Source organism: Akebia trifoliata, chromosome 8, assembly GCF_017979445.1.
Source record: "Akebia trifoliata isolate Shusen 1 chromosome 8, ASM1797944v1, whole genome shotgun sequence".
In the NCBI taxonomy this organism is placed as follows: Eukaryota; Viridiplantae; Streptophyta; class Magnoliopsida; order Ranunculales; family Lardizabalaceae; genus Akebia; species Akebia trifoliata.
Genome location: NC_141382.1, coordinates 36,937,147 through 36,964,072, shown reverse-complemented (window position 1 = coordinate 36,964,072; position 26,926 = coordinate 36,937,147). Strand labels below are relative to the sequence as shown.

Sequence of the window (26,926 nt, the reverse complement as noted above, 5' to 3'; positions counted from 1 at the left end):
TTTTGGTCAATATTTGAGATACCCCATGTTTCCCCTTGACCTACTTTTTCTATGAGAGACTAATAAAATGACTTAAATGCCCCCATCTTTAACCTCTAGCAAAAAATCCTTAATTTCCAATATCAATCGTTGGAATCTCTAGGATGGAAAAAAAAAACATGTTTTTATCCTTAATTGCCTTCAACCTTTAGATTCTATTTCCTTCAAAAAAAAAATAGATCTTTTTTGTAAAAGACAATGGATTTCTAGGTTTAAAAAAAAAAAAATAAGAGAGCTGCTATTGGCACCCTAACTTTTACCTATTACACTCTAATATTTTAAATTATTTATCACACCCCAATTGAAGATTAAAATATACTTTTCAAATATTACAAAGGTTTGCCTCAAATTATAATTTCAACATTACAACACTCGTTCAAATAATTTGAGTAGTTGTTTACAATTATGTTTAGGCTCATATAAAATCCTAAACCCAAAAAATAGTAATGTAGCATAGACAGAGAAATCAATATTGTTAAAAGCTAGAAGATCAATGAATGTTTTGGGAGAAAAATCAAAGAATGTTTTTTTTTTTAGAGGTGCACTTAGGTCATTTTCTGTTATGTCTCTCAGAGAAGATATAGGTCAAAGGGGGTGGGGCAGTAATCAGTTATAAAAGAAATGGGTATTTCAAATATTTACCAACCCATGGAGGGTTTTATGTTCAAATTACCCATTTCAATGGGCTATTTTCTTCGTTTCAGGTTTCCATATTTGGTAGTTCATAAAATGGTATTAATTGCATGGATTACGTGTATCTCACCAACTCTGAAGTCAGTATTTCGTTTCAGTTACTTTTTCAACTTGTTTCATCAACTAACAAGGAAAGTTTGAAAATTTTATCTCTGTTTTATCTTCTCCCTTTAATTCCTTCTTATCTTTCCATTTAATTACTACTGCCACCCCAGCACCATCTTTTATAATCAAAACCCCCATTACTTCCACCTTCTCTGCTCATGAACTTGAATTTAAACTGAGCTCAATTCCCTCGGCTTACACTTTCTTGTGTTCTTCATGGTAATTTTTTTTAAAATATATTTTAGCTCTTCTAATTCTTTTTATTCTATTTTCTGTAGTTTTTTTTTTGTTTCATTTAATTCAAATCTACTATATTTCTTGTGAATTGTGATTGCTTGTTGGTGGTGTGTCTTTATCATTTATAAATGGCTATGGATTTCAACCAGAGAAGCCAGGGCCTCTGCCTTAGGAAGAAGCTCTTGTTTCAATAGAATTTTTCTTCTTCTTTTGATAAGCGAGAAAGATATTGGTTAGTAATTAGTAGGTGAAGGTTGTTTGGGCTTCGAACCATATATAACTCAAACCAACTTTGAGGTCGTGGGATCAAGCCTAGCTTACCCATAAAAAACAAAAAATAAAAGTAATTATTAGTAGGTGATGGCAGCTTTTGAACCCAGACACCTTGATTTCTAAATGAGGAAATGCAACTCCTTGACCTTGGTCTTCTCAAATAGGCCAATAGAAAGTGAAGGCAGATCGATTTTGAACCCAGACTCCCTCTTGTCTTCTTGATTTCGAACTGAGGACATGCAACTCCTTGACCTCGGTCTTCTCAAATAGTTTAATAGAAAATTACCTAAATGCCCTCAGCTTCAACAAGTAGCCTATCTTCAACATCTTTGATTTAAAATAAAATAAAATAAAATAAAATTTCCCTCATCTTCAACCTCTTAAGATTCTATCTACTTCAATTAATACCTACAAGATAGGATTTTCGAGAAGTAGAAGAAAGTGCAATTTTGAATACAAAAAAAAAAAAATCAAAGATTTTCTACAAACCATTGAGAGGATTTTGACACAATGGATTGGAGATAGAGTTGAATGAATTGAAAGTAATTTACCATAGAAGTTGAAGATCTAGAAGATGACAGAATTTTTTTTTTTTTAATCATATTTCATTTGTCTATAAGAGAAGACTGTGGTCAAAATTTGAAACACAGTAGAGTCTCAAATATTCTACGGAAATCCAAACCCTAAGTTCATACCTAAGGACCTATTAAAGGTCTTTTGGAGTACAACTAGGAATTTTAAGGTCTTTCAAATCAGTTTTGTTGATATTTGATCAAATATGTAAGATATATGTTACTTTAGTTTTAGATTTTGAAAGATTGGTTAAGGGTGCCATTATTAATTTATTTATATTTTTTCAAAAGTAGGCAGATGAAGTTGTGGATGGCATTGAGTTTGTTGATTGGAGAGGGAGAAGGGCACAATCAACTAAGCATGGTGGAATCAAGGGTGCTGTCATTACTTGTGGTACTCTCTCTCTCTCTTCTTTTGCTAGACAACACTTGTGCTTAGGGCTGTCAATTGGGCCTTATGGATCATTAAACCACTTGACCCGCCCCAAAAATAAGATATTGGACTTTTATCTTCAAACCCACAAATGTAGAGTCGGAGTCAAAATTTTCCAATCCATTAAATCCGGGTCGGGTTAGATGTATGATTTTTTAACAAAAATAACTAAAGTTCACCCTCATTTTTAACAATTTCTCAACTAAGATGGAGAATATTGAATCCTGTTGTGATGAAAATCAGCAAAAAAAAGCTTCAAACAACTTCAAAGGATATGCTAGAATTTAATAATTTTCTGCAAGTCCAAAAATTACTTAGAGTCACTATGTGAAAACTGAAAATTTTGACAAGAAAATTCTACAGGCCAAAGCCCACAAATTTTAGAAATCAAACTTTGACGGCCCATGGCCGTTGAAATTTTTTATGTTCCCCGATTCGATGGCATAGAGCCACCAAATTTCTCTATCCTTCATTAATTAATGCCTTGGTCTGTCAAATGTAGACTTTTTTCATGTTGTGGCTCGAGCTTGTTAAGGTCTAGCTTGGGCTTAACCAACTTGGGCCCAATAGAGTTTTAAGGCTGTTCTAAGGCACAAACCTCCTCTTTAGGGGCTCACAAACAATCAGTCATTTGCTCATAACCATGTAGGTTCAAGTGAACCTATATTAGTGGGTTTGTTTGGATTATAATTCGTGGTTCACCACTCTAGAACATGCCCAATTCATAAAGGTATGTAATTCGTTTTATTTGTTCATTTAGATTAGTTTATGACAAATTGAAAGAGCATATTTTCTAGTTCACGTGCGTCTACTAAGGCCACCGTTCAATCCTTATAAGGGTATGGTATCTAGTTACTTGATATATCCAAAATCTATTAGTCGATATCATTTGGGTCTATCATCATGGACCTGTTCCTCTTTTTATTCTTAATTCAATTATGAGGAATCATCTTAGGGACCATTAATAATGGGATCTCCTTTGAGTAATTGATTGAGACTTGATATTGGATTTTGTTTTACTTGTAACTCATTCATAAGGATACTAGAGTTTGCTAGGCACGAGCATCTCTTTTGGGATTAAGGGAGTAGGAGAGGAAAGAAGTAAAGCTGAGGGGGCATTGTTGGAAAAGGGATGGAAGAGGAAAGACAATAATGTTGGAGGAATATTCTTAGAATGAGAGGTAGAATAGCAAAGACAATACAGTTGGAAGGGCATTCTTGAAAAAGAAGAGAATATGAAAGATAATAAAGTTAAAAGTTATCCTATTCATAGCGAGATTAAATTCCATCCCCTCTATATCTGGGGGACAAAAAGAATGGGGTCCACAATTATTCTTATTATATAGATTAAATATTAATTAATGAGGTGGATACATGTAAGTGTAGAATATAAAGAGTGGAGAACTTTTTAGAGTCGTGCTGGAGTGACCTCAAGTTGGAACCTCATATCGCACTTCATGACCTGAAAGTGCATAGGAACCATAAATGCTCTTCATCAAGATACGAGTGAAAAAGCATTTATGGTTCCTATCCATTTCTCGTCATGAAGTGCTATATGAGGTTACAGCTTGAGGTCACTTTAGCATTATTCTATTTTATTTTATTTTTCGTTTCTTTTTCATCATTTAACATTTTTTTATTGAGATCAAATACTCAATGCTGGTCAAAATTGAATCCAAGTCTATGGTATCATCACCCAAAGACTTCACTATCAAACCTAGTTGGCAACCACGAGAGTGTGAAGCCTTTGGTCTTTTTCGTTCACTTTAACTAGCATTTGATTATGAGTCTGACTAGCCTTACTAAGGTCCTTGGACTCACCTTTTGGCATCTAAAAACATGATCCCTAGTAAGGCTTTAAAAATAACTTTGAAAAACAAAAGAAATTATTTTTTTTAAGGCTTTTTTATCTCAGTTTTTTATGAAACTTAGAGGGATATGGTGTTGGATTGCTGATTTGGTAATCCATTTGAGCCAAATGACCCCTAGTAAGGCTTTAAAATCTTACTATGTTAGTAAGGAAAGGGCTTCACTTCAATTATATTTTCCAGTCCTTCCCAATCTTGATTCTACAAACAAAGACTCCATATCTTGATTTTCTAAAACTCTCTTTTCAAAAGTTTGATTTGTTTGAAGAATCCATTAGTATCAAATATCATGTGAATAATTACATGTTAATTTCTTTTATTAAAAAATAATTATTTATCTTTTCAAGTTTTTGATCTAGTTTCCAATGGATAATAAGCATTTGTAGAGTTAGTTTAGATTCCAATAATTTTCAATCTAGAACCAAAATCAATAATAATCATAATTGATGACTCATTTAGTTTTTAATTCTAGGTATATTCGAAACCAAACCCAAGTCAATCTTTTTCTCCCAAGTCATTGCTTTTTTTATGTTATTCATTAAGGGCTAGGGCTACAATTTGAGTAGGCCAAACCCAAACCCATTGGGTTGAACCCTTGGGTCAGTCATGAGTACAATTGGCTTGGTTTTGGTCTTGTATTTGAGCTAAAAGAAAAAAAAATGATTGAAAAATTGGGTTAGGTTTGGGCATATGCATTGGATATATATGTGCCTTAATCCAAACTTAATATGGTTATAATATTTTTTTTTATATAATCAATTATGTAGTTGTTTTCAATAAATAATAAATTATTTTGTTATTAATGTTTTTGTTTATGTAAGGGCTCAATGACAATTTTGGACTAATAAGTAGTTAATGCATGTAGATCTTGAGTTCAATACCCAGTGTCGATACGCAAGTTTCGAAACCTTTGGAAAGGTATGAACTCATCTATATGGGTTTAGGAGTCACCACCATTCAATTAAAGTGTGGATGGACACTATAAGAAAATATTTTTGAAATCTGATTTTTGGCTTGTAGTAACTCACATATCCAAAAAATAAGGGAAATGATCTACTTAGAAATCTATGATAAGAAGGTTCAGTTAAGGGATAAGGAAGGTGTTAGGTACCTTGTCTCACCCATCCTAAAATGGTTACTAATATATGACCATAGGTGAAAAAACTTGATTTAAAAAAAAGCTAAGAAATTATGAAAAAACTTAAGGAATCAACAACTATAGTCTAGCTTTAGAAAATAGAAGAATTTTAGGAAATAAACAAAATGAGACAATGAACAAGCTAAAATAGATATAAAGCTTGTTGAAATTTTTTATGAGCCTAGGACTTTGGTGAAAATCCATGAGGATTTCATCATTTTAGATCTAAAGCTCTTTTTAGAGGTTATGTGCTCACTTTGGAGCATTTTCTTGTTGGTTTAGCCTTTAAGAGGTATCCATAAGTTAGACACCACCATGAAAAGACTAAGGACCTTATACATGCCATGTGTCCATTTTGGACTGTTTTTGTTGGTTATAAAGATTGAATATAGGTCCATAGGGACCTACACTCTTACTTGTAATCATTTTAGAAGTAAGTGTGTGCAAAGTGTATACATGTAATGGATTTATCAAAAGAATATCACCTTTAAAAAGGGTTTACTCTTTAGCTCTATCGTCAAGAAAAACTAGAAAACTTATATTGCAAGTAAAGTAAGGAAAGTAAAACATCTACATTATGAATTTAAATTGCATAAACATAAATCAAGAAAGGAAAAAAGCCTAATCTAGTGCTCTCAAAGAGTTTATTGAGGAGTTATAGGAAGAGATTACCTCTAAGAGGTTTACTCTTTACCTCTTAGCCTTACTAATGCAAACAAGGATTTACATGATTACAAATGAAATAAGGAAACAAGCTTGCTTAAAGTAATGAAGGGAATAGGTAGGAAGGGGAGGTTTAAAAGGAGAGAATGGAGGGTTCAACCCTTCTTCTTCTTGATTTAAGCTTTTTGGAGGTTTGATAATGGATTTAGATAGAGTTTAGGTAGGCTAAAGAGCTTAGAGAAGAGTTTTGGATAGAATTTTGGCTTCTTGAGCTCCCCCCCCCCCCTCCATTTGAAGAGAAATTTGGACAGAAATTTGAATTCTTCTTTTCCTCCTCATTTTACCTTAAATAGAGATTTTATTTATAAGAGTTTTAGAGACCCTTAAGGATAAACTTGTCCCAAATCATGGAGTTCTCAATATTTGCAATAAAACCTCTATAGAAAATCCAAATGACCTCTACTCTCATTGGACTTAAGAGTCTTTCACTCACCTAAGGTCTCACCAATCATGATGATCAAGAGGGTAGGATTGTAAAAAATCTTAGTTTCTAGATAATTCTTTAAAGAGGGTGGAAAGGTCTTAGGTCTTTGGCTTTGAATTAAATCCTAAAGAATTAGGCTGGTGGCACGTAAATATGGGGGCATTAGGTATTAAGGTCATCTAGCACAACTAACTCTCTAACAACCTAGGATTAATCTAGTCTTTACTCACAAGTTCTAGAGCATTTTTATGGGTTGGGCAAAATTGTCAACACCTCTAGAACTTGGTCTAATTACATTGACTCTCCTAGGATTGAGGATAGACTTAGGGGGTATAAATATAAACTACCTAGATTAGATTCTAACAACTTGAGGTTAGAGTAGTAATTACACTAATTTGGGGACCAAATTGACTAAGAGTCATTGTTAGAAAACAATAAGAATTTACAAGAAAACCTTGGTGGTGGGTTTATTAAGAAATTAAACTATGGGTAAAAAGGTAAAATAAGATGATTTTCTTGAGAAAAAAACAATCAAAATGAGGTTTAAAGGGTAATTAACCCTCAACAAATTTGAATGCACATGAGCCTCCTAACAGTATTGGCCTTAAGTGACCAATGGCCAATGCAAAATTTCTTTCTGGGTATTGATCACTTCCATACAGACTAAACATTTCTCCTGGCCATTGCTAACCTTTGGTCAGGCTAAAAAATAAGTCTGGCCGTTGGTTACCACCATACAAGGTAAAAGTTTATTCTACCCATTGGTAACCTTTGGCCAGCTAAAAAATAAGCATTGTCGTTAGTTACCTCCATACTAGGCCAAAATCATAAAAATATTTGTTGTCTGTTGGCTCAACATGTGGTTCTTGGAATCATTTGTAAATTGACTTGAGTTAAATCCCTCTTGGAAGGCTTTTGGTGCTTTCAGGCTTGGTCTTAGCTAAAATGGGGTGTTTATAACTGCCCCTCTTTGTGAGAGTTGCATGTAACGAATCACAAAGACGTAGACTTAAACTCATTTTTGTCTGACTAGACTTGAGCTTGCTTGCTTGTTCACATCTTACTTTAGTAAACTCAGATTAAACCTAATATTTTAGGCTTCTTGGCTTGATATATAACTCTCAAATCTTTCGAAAATAACAAGTTTCAAGGCACTATATAGGACTCTTGAAACTATTTGATAAAATAAATAATTTTGAAAGTAAGAATTTTAATATGTGTTCATTTTGGTAGAGGTTAACTTTACAGTTGGATTTTATAAAACTTTCCAAGACTAGATTTGACTTAAGCATTTTCGATGTTTGCACACGCAAATACGATTATGAAGTAAAGAGAATTTTACTTAAATCTTACTTTCGAAAAAGTGACTTGGGTTTTGAATGCACGCCTTTTGATGGACCTCAAGCTCTCATCACTATGCCACACCTTTAGTGGGTTTGGGTTTGAACGCTTGTCCTTCGAATGAACTCAAGCTCATTATTATGCCATGTTTTCGATAGGTAAGATACTACTCGATTCATCTTTATGAGTTTTTCGCTCTTGAAATTCTATTTTTTGTGCGTTTTGGTTCTTCAGAGTAATTTTCCTTCTTGAGTTGTGTGTACCTGTGTCAAGAAAACTTCAAAAAAAAAAAAAAAATCGACCAAAGGTGAGGTATGCCCAGGCCACATTTTTTTGCTTGGTCGTTGGTCACTTCTATACCAGAATGATTTTTTTACTTTTTAACCCGAATTTTGAGTTATTTTGACTCGTTTTTCTTCCATCTAAAGCTTGTCTTCTCTTCGGCTCATCCGGACCTTCACTTACGGATTTTTTGAGTTTTTGTTTTAGAAACGTGTTCCACAGCTTGCATTTGACTCGTGGTGAGTTGACTTGGCTCCATTTTGCTTACAGTATTCAATTCGCAACAATTTTCCACATGACGATTGTTCTTGATTGGGTTGATTTTTTTTCGTTCTTATTTCGTCGAAAGATATGCGGTAATCTCCCTAATATGGAAGGTTTTTAGTGCTCTCGAGCTCGGTCTAGGCAAAAATGGGGTGTGTACACCCAGTATGAGTATTAATTCCACAAGGACCACCTGCGAAGGCGTGCCCTCACTTACCTAGTGTATGTGATGTGCAGGTGTTGCACGGGACTAGTCATTGGATAAGACTTATAGTCTATGGATTGGGCAAAGCCCAAATCGGGCTTGGTCCACTGTCTATACGGATACCTGGTTATCAAAAATATATATATATACTACGATATAATGATTATATTTCAACTTTAAATATTTACCTTAATAGAAATTGAAATTACCACTAGACAAATGTGATTATTTTAGTTAATTATAATCATCTTCTTCTCTAAATTTACTTATAATTTCATGTGTTCAAACTTTATAACACATTTGTAAGATAAATAATTATAAATTTTATATTCCTTTACATACCACTTATATTTATATAAACTATTTTTTTGTAATGATGGGGGTATCAGAACTTACATTCAACTAGGGGGGTAGGAAAAGCCAAGGCCTGTGACAAGGCATATGGGTCCCTTTCTTGGGCATGTGCAACGCCCACACATCACACACATCAGGTAATGAGGGTGTGCTCTCACGGCTAACCCCAAGGAAACATTATTCATATTGGGTATTGAACTCACAACCTACAAACTCTTACTACTTATTGGATCCAAAATTGCCATTGAGCAACCCCTTTGAATTTATATAAACTATTATCATTACTAAATTATTTAATATTAATGATGAATGAACCAACCTGACTTAGGTTAGGCTTGAGTTGAGTGATTCATGCCCGAGGTCGGATTGGGTAGAGGGTGTGGACGAGTATTTGTCAAGTATGAAGTGGGCTTGCATTTATTCCCAACCCGACCCAACTTGCCTGAGTTGCAGCCCTATTAGGGCTACCTCATAGGCTTACTCTAATGACCTAAATCCCTAAACCATTCTATTGGTGAATATTTGAGGGGGAGCTACTATTGGCACCCTAACTTTTATTTGTTACACTCCAATTTCTTAAATTATTTATCACACTCCAATTAAATATTAAAACACATCATTCAAACATTACAAAGGTTTGGCTCAAATTATTATCTCAACATTGCAAAACATTATAAAAGTCGTTCAAACAATTTCATCATAGTTATTTACAATTACGATTGGGCTCATATAAAATCTTAAATCCAAAAAATAGAAATCTAACAAAAAAATGAGAGAGCTTCCATTGGCACCCCAACTTTTACTTATGCTCAACCATTTACTTATTTTCTTAGGATTTTTTTCAAAACATGTGCAACTTATGTCAAAATTCCAATTTCGATACCTATTCAGTTTAATTCCCAAAACATGATTTTTTCAATGAATTCGTCACTTTTATAATCAACGAATTCATTGATAAATTACCAGTGAGATTGCTGACATTTTATCAATGAATTCATAGATTATACAAGTGACAAATTCATTGTAAAGGCATGTTTTGAGAATTATAATGAACAGTATACTGAAATTGGAATTTCGTCGTATTCATCCCATGAAATGGAGATACACCATATTTTATTTATTTTTAAGTGGGATGTAATAAGTATAAGCTGGGGTGCCAATAGCAGCCCTCATATTTGAGACCGTAGTCCTCTCTGAAAGACTAAACAGGATGACCTTAAATACCCTCGTCTTCAACCTCAACCTAAAACCCTTGTTTTTCTCCCAAAACCCTCAGAGGGTCAAGTGTCCATGAAGGCCAAGGTCATTGCCATCAACACAACTTTGGCTCCCGAGCTTGACCTATAGACCCAGCAAGAACTACATACCCTGCTACAAAGGCTAAGGAGAATGGGCGTTCTGGGAAAGAGGTGGTGGCCAATAAAAGGGCAACCTCAAGCCTCCAATAAGGTAATATTTCTGAGTTTTGGTGTAATAGGTAGATGTTCTAAATAAAAGGGATTTTAGGTTTCATTTATGAATCATAACCTCAGTTTAAAGAGAGTATCATTGGTGAAAGTGGTCTATTATGCTAAAATTTTGTTAGATGTAGTAAAAGTTGTTTGGGGTCGGGATTTGGGTTTCTTTCCAAATTGGAGAATGTGTAGGTGGAAGTTGATATCATGCAAGTGCAAGCTCTATAGTAGATGTTTTAAGGGATGTTGTAGCTGATTAAAGATATTTTGGGTTTCATTTATAACCTCAGTTTAAAGAGAATAGAATTAGTAAGTATGGTCTGTTATGCTGAAATTCATTAGATGTAAATTGTAAAATTTGTTAGGGTTCTAGGTTTAGGTTCTTTCCAAATTGGAGAATGAGTATGTGAAAGTTGGTATCATGCAAGCAACTGTAGTAGATGTTTTAAGGAAAATTGTAGGTGATTAAAGAGATTTTGGGGTTCTTTTATAACCTCAGTTTAAAGAGAATATTATTGTATGGTCTATGTTGCTGAAATTTATTTAGTTATTTGCTTTTCATTTTAGATTAGTCGGAATTTAGTGATTATGATGCCTCAATTTCATGCACATTTCTTTTGATTTCTCTATTTCGAGTTTATCAATAGGAGAAATGAGTTCCCTAAGGTATTGCTTTATGAGGGTGGATCATGTGCATAGGTAGCTTGAATGCATAGTGGTATTGGCCGAGGCGCTAGTCTGAGCTGTTATTTTAGTTGAAGGAGAGATTTTGGTGATCTACCACCATTCACCTTTGTTTCTGTAACGCTTCAAGCCCACAATAGACAATGTTGTCTACTTTGGGCCGAAGCCTGCACAACTTTAAAACATGTTGCACATGATACAATCAAGTTTGCCTTTGTAGCCCAGGCTCCTAACATCTATCCAGTTGATGTGAGACTAAACTCGCAACTCCCCCTACCATTCCATCCAGCGCACAAGATGACTTCACTTTGACCCCTTGATCTCAGCCGCCCTTTCAATGTCCTGGGTAGGCACACAAACAGGCTTGAAAATGTAGTGGATCGGCTTATTTGGTCGACCCACCCCCTCTCTTACTCCCTCAAAGTGGTTTGGCCTCCTCAAGGAGTTCACCCTTTGCTATATTCATCCGAATGAGGTTCAGCCTTTTCAAGGAGCCGACCACTTACTATTTGCATCTTAAGGAGGTTCGGCTTTCTCAAGGAGCCAGCCCCTTACTATTTTCACCCAAAGGAAGTTTGGCCTCCCCAAGGAGCCAACCCCTTGCTATTTTCATCCTGAGGAGGTTTGGCCTTGTCACGCCTCGAACTTCTAACATGAATCCCCATGATCCAATGTTAGTTTTTGAAGAATGAGACTTCCCTACATTTAAAAATGATAAAATATAATAATACACTAACAATTCTGATCAATGATATTATCAACATATGATCAACTATATAACCATTATAATTGATAGCGGAATAATAAAACCACCATACAATCATTAACATATCTTTCAAACTCAATATATACATATGGAGAAGCAGTGACACATCGTGTCAGTATATACAAGAGCTCTCCGATACTCTCAAGACTTAAGATCCACAGACTCTAACATACACAAAAAGATATATCTACCTACCCTTTCAACACAAACAGAAAGGATGATCATAAACCTCCTCAACCTCTTCTACTTCAACATGCCTAGCTGGGTCAACAAATGTATCTGAGTCTCCTGCGATTATTAGGTGTAGGTTTGTTGAGTAACAAAGTTACCTAGTAGAAGCTTATCTTTCAAACATATAATTATAGCATACACTGTTAATTATTTTGAACTTTAAAATATGCAAATTATTCAACAATAATTATCTAGTAATTGAAATCTTACTAAGCTTGATAAGACATCAATTAATCATTTTGAACAACAATTTAAATAAGCAAGATTCAATTCTATCACATAAAAAAAATACATAATACAAACATGACAGTGTAGTCGATAAAAGAATCAAGGTACACGACTGAAATACACCTCAGTCAAAGTATCCGATTGTTGCAATACTTAACCAGTGTGGAACCCACTATTATTTCCTGATTTTGTGGCTAGTTGATCAAACCACACTTGGGTAACTATTTATCTGGTTCAGGTTGACAGTTGACAAAGATCCTTAAACAATGGTCAAATACGTTGGTCATTTGTTTGATGTCTGGAAACTTAAAAGTGATCACTAACAAGTCCAGGAGAACCTCCCCGTGTCTAAGCCAATCTAGAATACAATGTGAACCCTGAACAATCTCTACTCTATACAAAGACCATCTTTACATACAAGTTTTTCGTGAAAATAGAAGGGAATTTCCCGAGTCTCATGAGTGATACTGTTCTCCAAGGTGTCCCATACCACCAGGGAAATTAGATATCTCAAGTGTTACCCCAAAGTAACTAGTCGCTTCCAGAATACATAACTACAAGTTACTCTTAAAGGCATTCTCCAACCTTTTATTGAATCACATAAATAATATTATTTACTTTATAATATTTTTTTATCTTTAAAATAAATACAAACAAGCATGTGTGATGAACATCCAATAGCTCACAACACAACTTACATGGCATAGCCAAATGCATTCAATTTCCCCTTCAAAAAGATGACTAACGTGGCATCGCCAACAACATTAAAACCATTGGAGTCACTTATCACATACCCAAACAGTGGAGAACATTCTTTCTCACTATCCATCATTCAACCAAAACATGTTTCATTTGAATCATTACTTTTTGAACTGTTATTAGAAACCCAACTCAGTTTTTCTTCATATGGTTTTCAAAATATTATAGTTATGTGCTTATTATTTTTCCAAGTTTAATCGATCCAATGTGTTTGTGTCACTAAATTATGTATCATTCAAAGATATGTAAGTTTAGTTGGTTCAATGTGTTCAATGAGTCTTAAAACAGAAATAAAAACAAGTTTCAACTGGTTCAATGTGTTTGAAACAGATATAGAAAAAATGTTTAGTTGATTCAATGTATTTAAGACTGAAATAACAATTAAAAAAAATAGCAACAGCCCATAACCTCTTTAATATTACCAAATTTAAAACAAAATTACTTCAAACTGAAATCATTCTTTATTAAAACAGAAACCACTCCCATCATTCCAAAACATCTACAAGTTTTTATAAAATCTTGTATAACATTAAAGAAACCACATATTGATTCAAAGTCACCATCAATTTCAGCATAACTCTTAACTAAACATTTATGAATTTTCTGAAATTAAAATTAACAGAAAATACTAAACACAAACATTTTTAACTAAACATTTTTTTTTTTTCTAAAATCAATAATTATTTGTGAGAAATGGTAAGTTCCTACCTCTTTGAAGTCTCCGGGGATTTTATAATAAAGTGTGCTAAGGTTGTTACTTCTCCAACAACTGTTGTAAGCTTGAGATGGTGGTTTGGTTTCACATAAACAAGAAATTGTATGGTGGTTCTCGAAGCTCTTGACCTTAGGTGTTGTTTCTTCTCTTACCCCAACTCCCAAAACTAGCTCTAAGTTGAGCTAAATTGAAGTTGCAGGTTTTCTAATAAAGTTAAAAAAAAAACATGAGAATGAAGATGTTGGGTTTGATAAGAAGCAGAAATAGAAATTCTATTTTTTTTCTATTTGTTTTAAGTTTTATATTATATTGTGTTTATTATTGAATATCCCACATCACATGGATCCCACTTAAGTTGAGGTGTTAAGATTCTAACACCTCACTAGTTACTCATGCTTTGTGACTCAACACAGCTGGTGAATCACATCCTTTACACAAATTATGAGATCACTTGGTTTTACAAACCAATAATTTTTCTATTGATCCAACTTCAACTGATTTAGATCTGATTTTTGCGTACTTATAGTCAATTTTCAATAATGTTTCAAGACGGTTCTAATGGTGTGCTCCGTTTATTCCAAAACTTTTACATAAAAATCTCCTTTTTCAATCTTTTGATTGCATGTAGTTTGAGTTTTTCCTAGGTTTTCTGTTTGAGTATGGACTTAAGTGTGCTTGCAGTTTAAACTATGTTTCTTAATACTTTTGATCTTAATGGTGAATTTCGTTTACCTTAAAAAGTTCCTACCACAAGTTGGACATTTAATCATTGACCATTTAGAATAATTGAATAATGTTCCTTGATATACGTAATGACTTAGCAAGTCATTACAAGCCTTCTCTAGGAGTCGACCCCCTTGTTATTTCATCCACAGAAGGTTCAACATCTTCAAGGAGCCGACATATTCATCCAAAGGAGGTTTGGCCTCTTCAAGGAACCGACCCCTTGCTATTTCATCCGAAGGAGGTTCAACCTCCTTAAGGAGCCGACCCCTTGCTACGTCATCCAACCCTTCTCTCAAACACTAAAGTGATTCAACCAAGTTTTGTCAGTTGCAACTACTGTTGCTCCTTCTTTTCCTACTCCTGTTTAGTAGCTGATGTTATTATTACTTATTCTCCTTCTCCTGTTCCTGCTCAATAGCTTATGCTACTGCTTCTTGTCCTTCTCCTGCTCTTACTTAGTGATTCATACTACTACTGCTACTACTACTCCTCCTCCTCTTACTTTTGAGAATTACTCTGAGGAGATTGATACACTAAGGGAATTGTGTAAAGCTACCCAAGTAGTAAAGGTCATTACAATATGCTCTACCGCCAAGGTAAACACACATGGTGCCCGAAAGAGTTGTAGACACATAACTCGACTGAGTCAACTTGAGGAACTGAACTGTCACCGAGTTGGAGAAATTACATATTTAAAATCACTCCTCACGTAGGTTATAAGAATCATGAGAAGTGAGTCTTCATTATCATCAAAACATCATGGGCTTTTATTACCATAAATGTTAGAGAACATGGGTAAGTGGTTATAACTGAGTTTACTACCCTTATTAAAAAGCCCACTTTGTAAATAGGGAGGCCTCTCTCACTCAAACCTACGGCACAAGCCACACATAATTTTATTGCTCTTATTTTCTTCTTCTTACTCTGCAACTTATATCAAGCACTAACTTGATCGTCGGAAACTCCCTTGGCCGGCACTACACAAGTGTCTTTTCAAATTAAGGCGAACAAAGAAGAGATCTGGAAAATAAAGATTCATAGGAGAAGACAATTGGAAACTTAGAAGATCATCGAAGAAGAAGACTTGAAAGACGCATTAATTGTAGTGCGGATCTCGATGAGTGGGAGATCTGAAAAATCCCCCACAAGTACCAAAGGTCAACTGTCACCCATTTGTTCTAGCCAAGTTCTTGGATCTCTTAGTATTCTCTGTACAAAGTTCAGTACGCATTTCTTCAAGATGTTCAACATTCTTCTTATCAGTCATAGTACCAAGTTATGTATTATGGGTGTGATGTATAGGAGCTATACAATTGAGCCACCTTTCTACAAAATTCGTCCAGCATTTGACATTTGCTGATGGATAATCCTTTGTAGGCAGATTAACTGTGTGAAAGAAAACATCCACCATCTGAATCTTGAGAATGGTTTCAGCTAACTTATAAACCTAAGATTGGAACATTTTAAAGAATTCTCTCAAGGATTGTTTAGGGATGACGGAAATTGAGTGCATGATTCTATTTTTTTTTTTTTTTTTTTGGGGGGGGGGGGGGGGGGGGTCTCATTTAAAGCTTTAAAAGCTTGGATTTCAGCTCCGAAATCTTCACTCTTAGTCTTAATTAGTTGCCTACGTACAGCCTTTTTATTCACAACTTCTATTCTTCTATTTTCCTCTATATATAGTGTGCTCTATTTTCCTATTCTCTGGTTCACATATAACTGTTTGAAGCTTTCACCTCAAGTTGTCTGGTCACAATTATAATTCTGATGTTAAGGAAAATGGGGTTATACATTTATGCTCAGCTAATCTATTTTTGTACTTGAAAAATATATCTGCACAAAATAAAATCCAAAAGACTTCTATAGTGCAAAAAGTGGTGACCTTAAGGCGCCAATGATTTCTTTCTTTCTTTTTATTTTTTCCAAATATGTTTTAGGAGTTTTATCAGTCTTGTAGTTGAGTTAAAGTAAAAAAAATTTAAATCAATCTGTTTCTAATGAGGAAGTTTTATATTTGCTTTACTTCTTCTCACATTGTTATGTCTTCTTCATGTAGTTGTGGAGATACTGGAAAACATGGTGTTCATATCAAATGCCGTAAACTTTGTGACTTACTTCCGGTCTTCGATGCATTACGAGAGCGCTGAAGCTTCAAACATGGTCACGAATTTTATGGGAACAGCTTTTTTACTCACTTTGCTCGGTGGTTTTATTAGTGATTCTTTCTTGACAAGGTTCTGGACCTTTATCCTCTTTTGTACACTAGAGCTACTGGTAAGGCTATCTCACTACTCATTTTTTCACTTACTCAGCTTTCATTTGTGATATTTTGAGTGTATCATTAATGGAAAATGAAAAGGATAATAGAATTAATTATTGCATGAAAAAGAAAACAAATATGGAATCTCTCTCTCTCTCCCAAACCTGAACTTCGTTTCCCACCTTAAATCTAACCCCTTTCCCTTTTTTCGATAAATAAAGAGAATTTATTAAAACAGAAAATGAAGGGCAGTTGAGGAGACCAACCCGATAGAGCAATACGAAAAACCAAACAGACCAAAAAGATCCTAAGACAGAAATATTACGGAACCAACCCCATCTCCGTTCAAAATCTTCAAAGAACTCCCCAAAACTCCTTGAAACACCTTGCACCAAAAGAACAAAAGACCCAAAATAGAGATGATAATATCTTGCAACGAGGACTTCTACTTAGGCATGACTCCTGTGCTGGGGCATGGGGTCTATTGCATGGAATCATAATGCTGAGTCAATTAGGACATAAGCATGTTATATCTTCTTGTCTATGTTAAACCTTTGGTGTGTCTAATGTGACATTATATGCTCAACAGGGACTAATCATGCTTACAATCCAAGCATTCGCCTCTCGGTTTCATCCAACTATAGGAAATAAGCCTTCTCATACACAAGAGGCTTTTCTCTACATGGGTCTTTATGCCATGGCCGCTGGTGTTGGTGGGGTGAAGGCCTCCTTACCGGCTCATGGTGCTGACCAACTTGACCATAGAAACAAGCGACTCATATCCAGCTTCTTCAACTGGTACTTCTTTTGCCTTTGCACAGGTGGCTTTTTAGCAGCGACAATAATGGTTTGGGTTGAAGATAACAAAGGTTGGAAATGGAGTTTTGGAATCTCTGATGTGGTCTTGAGTTTGGCACTTGGTATTTTTGCTATTGGATTCCCATTTTACAGAAACAAACTTCCCGGTAGAAGTCCTTTAACCAGGATTTTTAAGGTAAACTTTCTAATCCACTATTAATTAATATTTGTGATTGATGTTCTTCCAAATGTTATGAACTATACTTATCGAGCATAAGAGTTCTTAAATTCATCTATTTGATTAATTCAACTGATGGGCTGGCTATCAGATAGACCTTAATGACAGATATTGTATAATTAAATGCTTTTGATTGCACGGTAAAAGGGACGATGCTGCCTCAATGAAACCCGGACCTAATGAACCACCCCACAAATGCTTGGCATTTGCTTCATTAGACCTACACACCAAAAATCAATCTGATTGGTGATTTCTAGCCATTAGATGTGATCTGATGGTTATAATAATCGAACTGTTTTGATTTTTCAATTGAGACCCACCAAGAGATAGCCAAAAGAATGTAGTAATGGAGGAATAAGATCTGTTCATATGACACCAAATTTTTGGGATAAGGCTTCAATGATGATGATGAAAGAGAAGTTAAACAGTTAAAATTAACTTAACTGATCTTAGAGATGATTCGTTTTCTTTCATTGTTGTTAAGGTAATTATTTATACAATTAAGAACTGGAGCGAACCACCCCCGGAGATAACGAATCAGAATGGACCTGATCGGAGATCCTACACAAAGTTTAGGCAAGTCTCATTTTATTTCTTCTTCCTCCTCTTATTCTTCAATATTTATTATTTTTATTATAGATTGATATGGATGACATGTGATCCGTTGTAATAATGTGCATGAGATGCAATACTAAGGTGTATCTATGGAACCATTAAGTTATCTATAGAATGCATTTCCCTTCATGCATGGTATCAGAGCAGGTCATCCGATGACTTGTGTTAGATTGATCCTTTGTATCTGTTGTTTCGTGGGGCGGCACCTTATCTTGGGACCCTGTCATTGTTATTATTATTGTTATTGTTGTTGGTGGTGGTGGTGATGGGGAGGCATTCTTATTTGTGGGTTTCTTGATAAAGCGACGATCAATAATTTAGCTATATCAGCCCAAGTTGAAGAAACCAAGACCTTCCTTGGCCTCCTTCCCATATTCGCAAGCACAATAATGATGAACTGCTGTTTGGCCCAACTACAAACCTTCACGGTGCATCAAGGAGTGACCATGAACAGAAAGCTTTCCCATAATTTCGAAGTACCAACTCCATCACTGGTGGTTATTCCACTCATAATCATGCTTCTCTCTATCCCCCTATACGAGCATTTGGCATCTGTGTTTGCCAAGAAGCCCTCGGAGAAGAGTAACATGTTCCAACCTCTCCGACGTATAGGCTTGGGACTTGCTTTGGCATCTGGATCAATGGCCATTGCCGCAGTAGTGGAAGTTAAGAGGCGTGGAGCTGCAAAGAATCACATTACGCTATCTGTCTTTTGGTTGGGGTGGCAATACTTTCTACTTGGTGTGTCAGACATGCTTACACTTGGGGGAATGCTGGACTTTTTCTACTCCGAGGCTCCTGATAGAATGAGGAGCATGTGTACCTCATTGTCGTGGTGTTCAACTTCCATGGGGTACTTCCTTAGCTCTGTACTGGTCTCAATCACTAATGCAGTGAGTCGACGGTTCGGGCATGAGTGGTTGGGTGGAAACGATTTGAATCACAACCGGTTGGACCTATTTTACACACTTCTCTGTGTTCTTAGTTTTCTCAATTTGCTTAACTATATGTATTGGGCTAAGCGATACTAGACATGGGAAAATCGACTTTGAGAATTGCACTTTGGTTATGTTTGTACTGTGTTACATTTTCTCAGACAAGAAGCTTATGTCAAACCTTGTGAATGTCTGACCCAATTACTTCAAATAAGCTAAAACATAACTAAGCCAGGTTTAGTGATTATTCAGGTTTCATTGGCACAGCTCTACTTTCAATAGAAGTACTTCTGTGGAATCACTTTTATAAGAATCTCCATTGCTCAATGATAGTTTCTGGAAATAATGTTTCGGAAGTACTTTTTAGGTCCTTGAAATATTTCGCAAGGGTGGGGTATTGAGAACAATAATAACTTTTGTATGTAAAATTGTGTTTGAATGGCCGTAATAACTCTCCAATTCTCCCCAAGGCCTATGAACAATCCATGTGAACAGAAATAATCAAGTAGGAGTAAGCCCAATCGAAATGAACCTGACACAAATTTGATGCACATCCTTTAAGACTTTTTTACTACTTATTATGATAGTTGCTTGAAACCCAACAAATTTATCCACATTGGTTTTACACAAAGAAGCATACATTTAGATCTTCAACCAACCCATCCTTGGATTTGAGTACACAATATGTTAACCATGGTTTTAAAACTCAGAAAATTCAACTTTGACACAAATTTTCACCGAGTTGAGTCGAGTCAATTCAAAAAATTGAAACTACTGTAAAAGTAGAAAGGTAAGTACACAATTCTTACTTCAGGGTAGAGTAGACTATCTAATTACAACAAAATAAGTAGGAAAAATTACATAGAGGACCCTCGTGAAAGGATTTTTTGATAAATAATCCTTAAATTTTGCATGTTAGCTTGATAGGACTGTAAACACCCCAATTTGCACGAACCCGTTAGAAAAATCCAAATTTCCTCGAATTGATTCCGAGTTAGACTTAAGCTTCTCAATGGACCCGCATTGCCACTTGGCATCATTATTCATGCATACATGCATACTTTTGCATCTCATATCATTGCATGCCCATACCTTGTCCCTAATCCACTTTAAACTCATATCCATCACTCATACCCTATCCCAAGTCCATAAATAAAGTCCATATCCCAAACCCAAAATCAAATCCATTACCTAGCCCAACCTAAGTCCTAAACCCAATAACCCAAATCCATTACCTAGCCCAACCTAAGCCCAAAACCCAATGCCATTCTAAACCTATAACCTAAATCCATTTTCTAGCCCAACCTAAGCCCAAGACGAAGTCCATTCTCTAAGCCCAATACCAAATCCATTCTAAGCCCATTCTCTCACCCCCCTCAAAAGATGACACATGTTGATCTCCCATAAGCCTTCAATACCCAATGCATTATCTAATTGGAGGGTCAACTCCCCCTTTGTGAAAACTCAAGAATGCCCTTCCCAAAAAGGTTGGTTAAACCAAAAAGGTTCTTGGGTCTTTGGTAATAATTTATAAAGTTGAGAGAACTTCCAATCATACCCTCAAAAGGTGGGAATCTTCAAGTACATACATGGAGTTCTTCCATTGGTCCATTTCAAAAATATACTTCCACCCTTGCTTTATTTGTTATTTACAAATGAACCAAGATCTACTTTTTACTTACCACTCCACCTTTACACATGTCATTCTCCTACTCACCCTCCCAAAAGTACTTGTGTTCTCCCATTGGTCCATTTCAAAAATATACTTCCACCTTTGCTTTATTTGTTATTTACAAATGAACCAAGATCTACCTTTTACCTACCACTCCACCTTTACACATGTCACTCCCTTATTCACCCTCCCAAAAGTACTTTTGTTCTCTCACCTCTATTTACCAAAAAACCAAGGATCAAAGAATGATTTTAGGGTTTCTTCACAAATGTCATCTTTACCCTCATACAAATGGAAAATCCAAAAAAAAACAACCTAAACCTCATGTCTATTTTCTTTATTTTTAGGGTTGGACTACTTTATCCCCAAAAGTCCTCAAAAAACTCTATAAATACCCTTATTTTCTAAGAACAATTCATGCTCTCAAGCCCCAATCTCTCAACCTAAAACTCTACCAAAATCTCTACTCATTCTCTCATCTTCCAAACTTCAACTCAACCCTCAACCATCTTATCCATCTCTCAAGCCTACTCTTCAAGGTTCAAGTTCACCAAGGGACAAGGTGAGGTCAAGAAGTAGTTTATTTAGTTTGAAGCTTGCATCTTCTTCTTCTAACCCTCTACTTTAATTTCTTTTTTTAGAAATCCCTTAGGATGTAATGTATACCCTCTCCCATCCCCGGTAGATTGGACTAAGGTTCGATCGAAAGGATGGGGGTTGAAGCCCCTTTTCACCTCAATCATGCATCATATTGTACACAATGCACATACTCACCTATGCATGGCAATGATGAAGAAATGTGTCATCCTCTTGATGGGGTGAAACACTGAGTTTCTAGCCATGCATACATGCATCAAGGTTGTGGTCTCAAGGGAACTCCATCATGGAGTCTCTCTAAAAGCTCAAACCTACATTCATATTCATAAATGCAATGTGACTACTTAGGTCATTCTCTCCCGTAGAATGCCCTTAATGTCACTTTGAAATCAAAAGCCCTTTGAAAATGGGACATTTCACTCTAATGCACACACCACCCTCATCATGCATTCTCATGCATTTTTAATATTTGTTTATCAAGTTTTTACAAAATAAAATGGCCAAGCAAGGTAACCACCTTTGGTGGAGAGGATGGGATGCCTAACACCTTTCCCATCCTCTAACCGGACCTCTTTACCTAGATCTTAGGTAGACCTTGTCCTTTCCAACAAATGAGAGTCACTACAATACCATAAAAAATGGTTTTCAAAAAATTTGATTCGGGTGCCCATTCACACCCATTTCCAAAAAAGAGTGGTGGCGACTCCAAACAATGTAGCATTAAGGTTCATGGCGAACATTTCATGTTTACAAGGACATTTAGTAAACATTTTTTCTTTCTTAATGGTCCTTCGTTACTGGCGAACTCACCGTTTTTTTTTTATTGTCAAATTCACCGCTTTTTATTATTGTTGAACTCGACGCTTTTTTATTTAGTGTCAAGTTCACAATTTTTTACTTTCGAACTCATCACTATTTATTGTCAAACTCTACACTAGTAAAACCCACCCATTTTTAATTTTTGAGTTTTTTCCACTAGAATATATGGAAAGATCGACTAAGAACTTAAGATAATGACTTGTTTAAAAGAACCATTCTTGATCAATTTTTATCCAAAAAAACTAAGAAAAAAATGAAAACCCACTAATCTTTTATATACATCTCCAAAATATTTGAAAAAATCCAACTAAGAAAAAATTTCGTATCCCCATAGAAGGAAAATATGATTGGTGATTTAGAATGTTGGTTTTTAGAACTTTTCATAGTTGACTTGAGACCCAAAAATTTCAACTCCATTGATTTTATAAGCAACAAAGGGGCATACATTGAAACACCTCATTGATGTTAGAGAATAAGATGCATTGTATTAAGGTGCATGAGATACACTTTAAAATTGTTAGTGTATTTCATCACAAATGGAAGATTGTGATAAAAGATATTCTAGAATATTTAAAATTTATCGATTAGGATATTATAGAATTGGTAAAGTCTATGGGTTCTAATCCCATCACAACTAAGTTATTGAACTTATTAAAAACATGTTTATTGCTTACCGATCCAAAAAATAAAAATTGTTAACCTTAAAATCCAGCTGAGTCAAGTCAACCCAGATGAATTTTGAGTTGAAAAAGTTTTTGAAACATTCAAGACATTCAAAATTTGAAACATTAACCCTCCCCTCCAAATATGTCTTGTATATTAATTGTGTCAATCTCGATAAATATTCTAAAATTTAGAAAAGAAACTTAAAAGCATTAAAAACAAATGCCTATAACTTGTCATAACCATCTCTTTTCATAACCACTTCCAGTCGATAATGATGAATAAGATTAAGAAATATGCATGAGGGAGACTTTGTTTTACATTAATATTATAGTTAAGAATATTTATTTGGGAAATCCAAAACAACACCCTAATCAAGAGTCTTGGGAAATCCAAAACAACACCCTAATCAAGAGTCTTGTTAGCAATCGTCTGTTTAATTCTTGAAAAATTCATGAATTTCTATTTTTTTCAATGAAAATAATTAACTTATTTTAAGTATAAAAAAAAAAAAGAATTAAACACAATTTTTACGAATTTTTATAAAATCCAATATAAAAAAAAAATACTATTGTAACTTGTTGTATGTTGCAAAGTATAAATTTGTTGTGACGTGTAACACAAGTTGACTTTGAAGCGACCATGCTTCAAAATTTTGGAGTAGTCCACCTTTTTAGGTGATAAATGTCCCTTTTATATTTAAAAAATAATGACATTTTCCTCTACATTTATTTGAGATTACACCTCAATTTTCCAGATTGATGATTCGTCCCTTGACTTTAGTCTTTTTTTTTTTTTTATAAAACTAATGAAACAATAACCTCAATGCCCTCATTATTACCACCACAATTATTACTGTCACCAATTTCATCATCACTATCACAATTAACATCACTATCATATTACCGTATTTTTGAAATGATACAGATTATACACCAATGAAACATATGCTGCATATTTTCCATCTATCGAATTTTTGACCGGATTTTTGCAATTCAAAATTAAATAGAACTTAAAAAAATTTCATATTCCAAATTGCCAACGGTGATCAAGAATGCTTCTCTGTAATTTTATTGTTAATAAATTTGGTTAGGATCTCCTGGTTCAACCGTAGGGATTTATCAAAGGGATACATGATGCATCCTCAAGGTACATATTTTTCAGGAGTGATCCGGACTAAACCCTAAATAAAAAAAGAGCCAATTTCATGATCTTGATACTATGATTATTGTCATGTTTATGGTAGATAAATAATTTATTCTTCTTCTTCTGTTTTTTTCTTCCTTTTTTTTAATAATAATAGGAAACTTTTTTTAAAATTATTTTTTATTAATATTGACTACATATGGCTAGATGAGAACAGAGTGCAGAAAAGTAAGAAGGAAAATGGAGATCGATTAAGGAAGAGGAAGATCAAAGAAGAAATTATGTACAAATATGGAAATCATAAAAGGAAGATAGTGACCAACCATCTTGAAGTGGTCATAAATGAACATGTAAAAATCGCTTTATTTGAAAGTTTGAAACTTTCAATGCTTGCTTTGAAAATCTATTACAAATTTCTCGAATAACTATAATTTATATCTATTATTTTTTCCATTCGATCAATGGATTATTTCCTTCATGAATATTTCATAATTATGAGACAATCATTTTCTTACTTCCTTCGAAATGATTGGATTTTGACCTATCCAATCAAGTTTCTAACTTGATTCGATGCATTTTCAACCTGCCTCGTCCAAGTTGACTAAACAAATTGCTTCCATTGGGTTTTGGGGGTCGAGTAACCTTGAAATTGGGTAGAGTTTATTAATTTATGACCCTAATCTTTGGTTACTTTTATGGAGGTATCCAGGACTCGGGCTTCTCGTATAGAGTGTCGGGGGTCTAGGGTCGACTGGCCCCCCAGGAACTTAGGACATATATATATATATATATATATATATATATATATATATATATATATATATATATATAGAAAATCATATTATTGTATTGTTTATGTGACTTCATCAATAAGAAATTTTCATTGCGACCCATGAACATAGATAATTTTGTCGAACCATATAAATCTTATCTCTTGTGTTGATTGCGTGCTTTTCTTTTGCATACTTGTTTATGTATTTTATCTTTTGAATTGTAGGGTTATGGGTGCTTTCTCACCATAGAGTCGACTTTTATTGGATTTCTAAATCGACTCAACAAATTTTAAAAGTGGTATTCGATGTTAAACTAAACATTAAACCTTCCCATCAATACTACTTGTAAAAGGACCCAATAGCACATACGAAAGGCATTAAAAAAACAAAAAGCTACACAACTATTTTTGTCAATCTCGATAAATATTATAAAATTTTAGAAAAGCAAAACTCGTCACATTTTTTTTTGACCTAGATAATGATTGACAAGACCAGCATGCCTCAAGTGCCTTTACTTACTTTATAACATTTCATTGAGTCTGTGGGAGACCTCAAGAGCAAACTCACAAAGTCGGAGTACGGATTTAAATCGGCTAGTAAAATTTTGAAAAAAATTCGTTAAAAACAGAACGAAAAAAAAGAGGAAAATACGATGAAAAAAATATATATTAAAATCATTAAATATATATATATAATGAAAATTTATAAAATCAAGTTATTATCATCAAATCCCATATTTTTACATTTATAAATGATCAAATTCTATTATGTAATTTTTTTCTATTTAAAAAAAAAAACATGAGAAAAATAAGAAAAGATAAAAAAAAATGAAAAAAAAAAAATGATGACTTTTGTTACAAATGAAAAAGTTGCGTTTCTTTTATCGTTTTAATTGTCAAGGATGCAAGTCGGTTTTTAATCGATTTAAAAAAAAAAATGGATCCTAAATATATCCGATGTCCAAATCAAACCGATCCAAAAAAAACATGAAAAATCAGATTTTTGGATCGAATTCAAATTGAAATCTTAGATCCCAGAAAACTTTCAAATTGGATTTAGATGTACTCCAATCTGCTCTGAAAAAATCCGATCCAAATATATTTTAATAATTTATTATTATTATTATTATTATTTTCATATATATATAACGTTTTAGTTTTTGTTGCTTTCCCTCTATATTTGTAGTTCGAAAGTAGATTTTTTTAAAATTTATATGATTTTACATTTTTTTTTAATTTTTGAACATTGATAATTTAAAAATAAGGCATGAGTTTAGATCGAATCGATTTCGGATTAAAGATTAAATGAAATGGATCGGATTCAGTTCACATATTTATTAATTGGATCGAATACATGTTTAAAAAAATTCGGATCAATATTGGAATGATACTGATCTGTTGCCAGCCTAACTCAAGAGGGTGTTTTATTTTTTATTTTTTATGGTTTTATTGTTAATAAATGAGTTGGGATTGGTTGATTCATGAAAAAACACAAAATACCAATTGTTAAAATACAAAATCCAAGAATCGAGATTTATCCTAGAGATACGAGCAATGGATACTTTGTTTTATCTTGACTGTATATTAATGGTAGAAATTTCATGTTTTTCACGAGTGACTAGATCTCAACACTAAATAAAAAGTGATCTCATGGTCTTGAATATATATTGTGACTATTGTTAGGTTAATTAGAGCATCTTCAACCGATCTTCAAAATTCTAAATATTAAAAAAAGAAATTGTGAATTTCTCTTAATTCTTACTATTCATCTTTTCTAAATATCTATTTTGTCCCCATTTTTTATAAATATCATCTTTGGCCTTCTTTTTTAATGGGATATGTTTTAAATATTATTTTTGTCTCCAACCAATTTCACTCAATCAAGATAAAAGATAGT

At 34.2% G+C, this 26,926-nt stretch overlaps 1 protein-coding gene across 3 annotated transcripts; it reads left to right on the top strand.

The window, feature by feature from the left end:
- Positions 1–866: 866 nt before the first annotated feature.
- LOC147396653 (protein NRT1/ PTR FAMILY 4.2-like) lies at positions 867–19,561 on the top strand. 3 transcript variants are annotated; one of them, XM_086451672.1, is made up of 6 exons: positions 867–1,056; positions 2,214–2,313; positions 16,571–16,788; positions 17,364–17,768; positions 18,295–18,387; positions 18,716–19,561. In XM_086451672.1, the coding sequence occupies exons 1-6, from the start codon at positions 1,054–1,056 to the stop codon at positions 19,454–19,456; spliced, it is 1,560 nt and encodes a 519-aa protein (XP_086307798.1). In that variant the 5' UTR covers positions 867–1,053; the 3' UTR covers positions 19,457–19,561. The 3 variants fall into 3 exon arrangements, with proteins under 3 accessions (XP_086307798.1, XP_086307799.1, XP_086307800.1); XM_086451673.1 differs by having other exon boundaries at positions 868–1,056; positions 2,211–2,313; XM_086451674.1 differs by lacking the exons at positions 867–1,056; positions 2,214–2,313 and adding an exon at positions 10,149–10,400.
- The last annotated feature ends 7,365 nt before the right edge of the window (positions 19,562–26,926 follow it).

What these genes read in the sequence shown, in the direction of transcription:
- LOC147396653 (XM_086451672.1), top strand. An exon ending in GGGTGCTGTCATTACTTGTG is followed by an intron (nt 2,314 to 16,570) that starts GTACTCTCTCTC and finishes TTCTTCATGTAG; the next exon opens with TTGTGGAGATACTGGAAAAC. An exon ending in CTTTAACCAGGATTTTTAAG is followed by an intron (nt 17,769 to 18,294) that starts GTAAACTTTCTA and finishes ATTGTTGTTAAG; the next exon opens with GTAATTATTTATACAATTAA.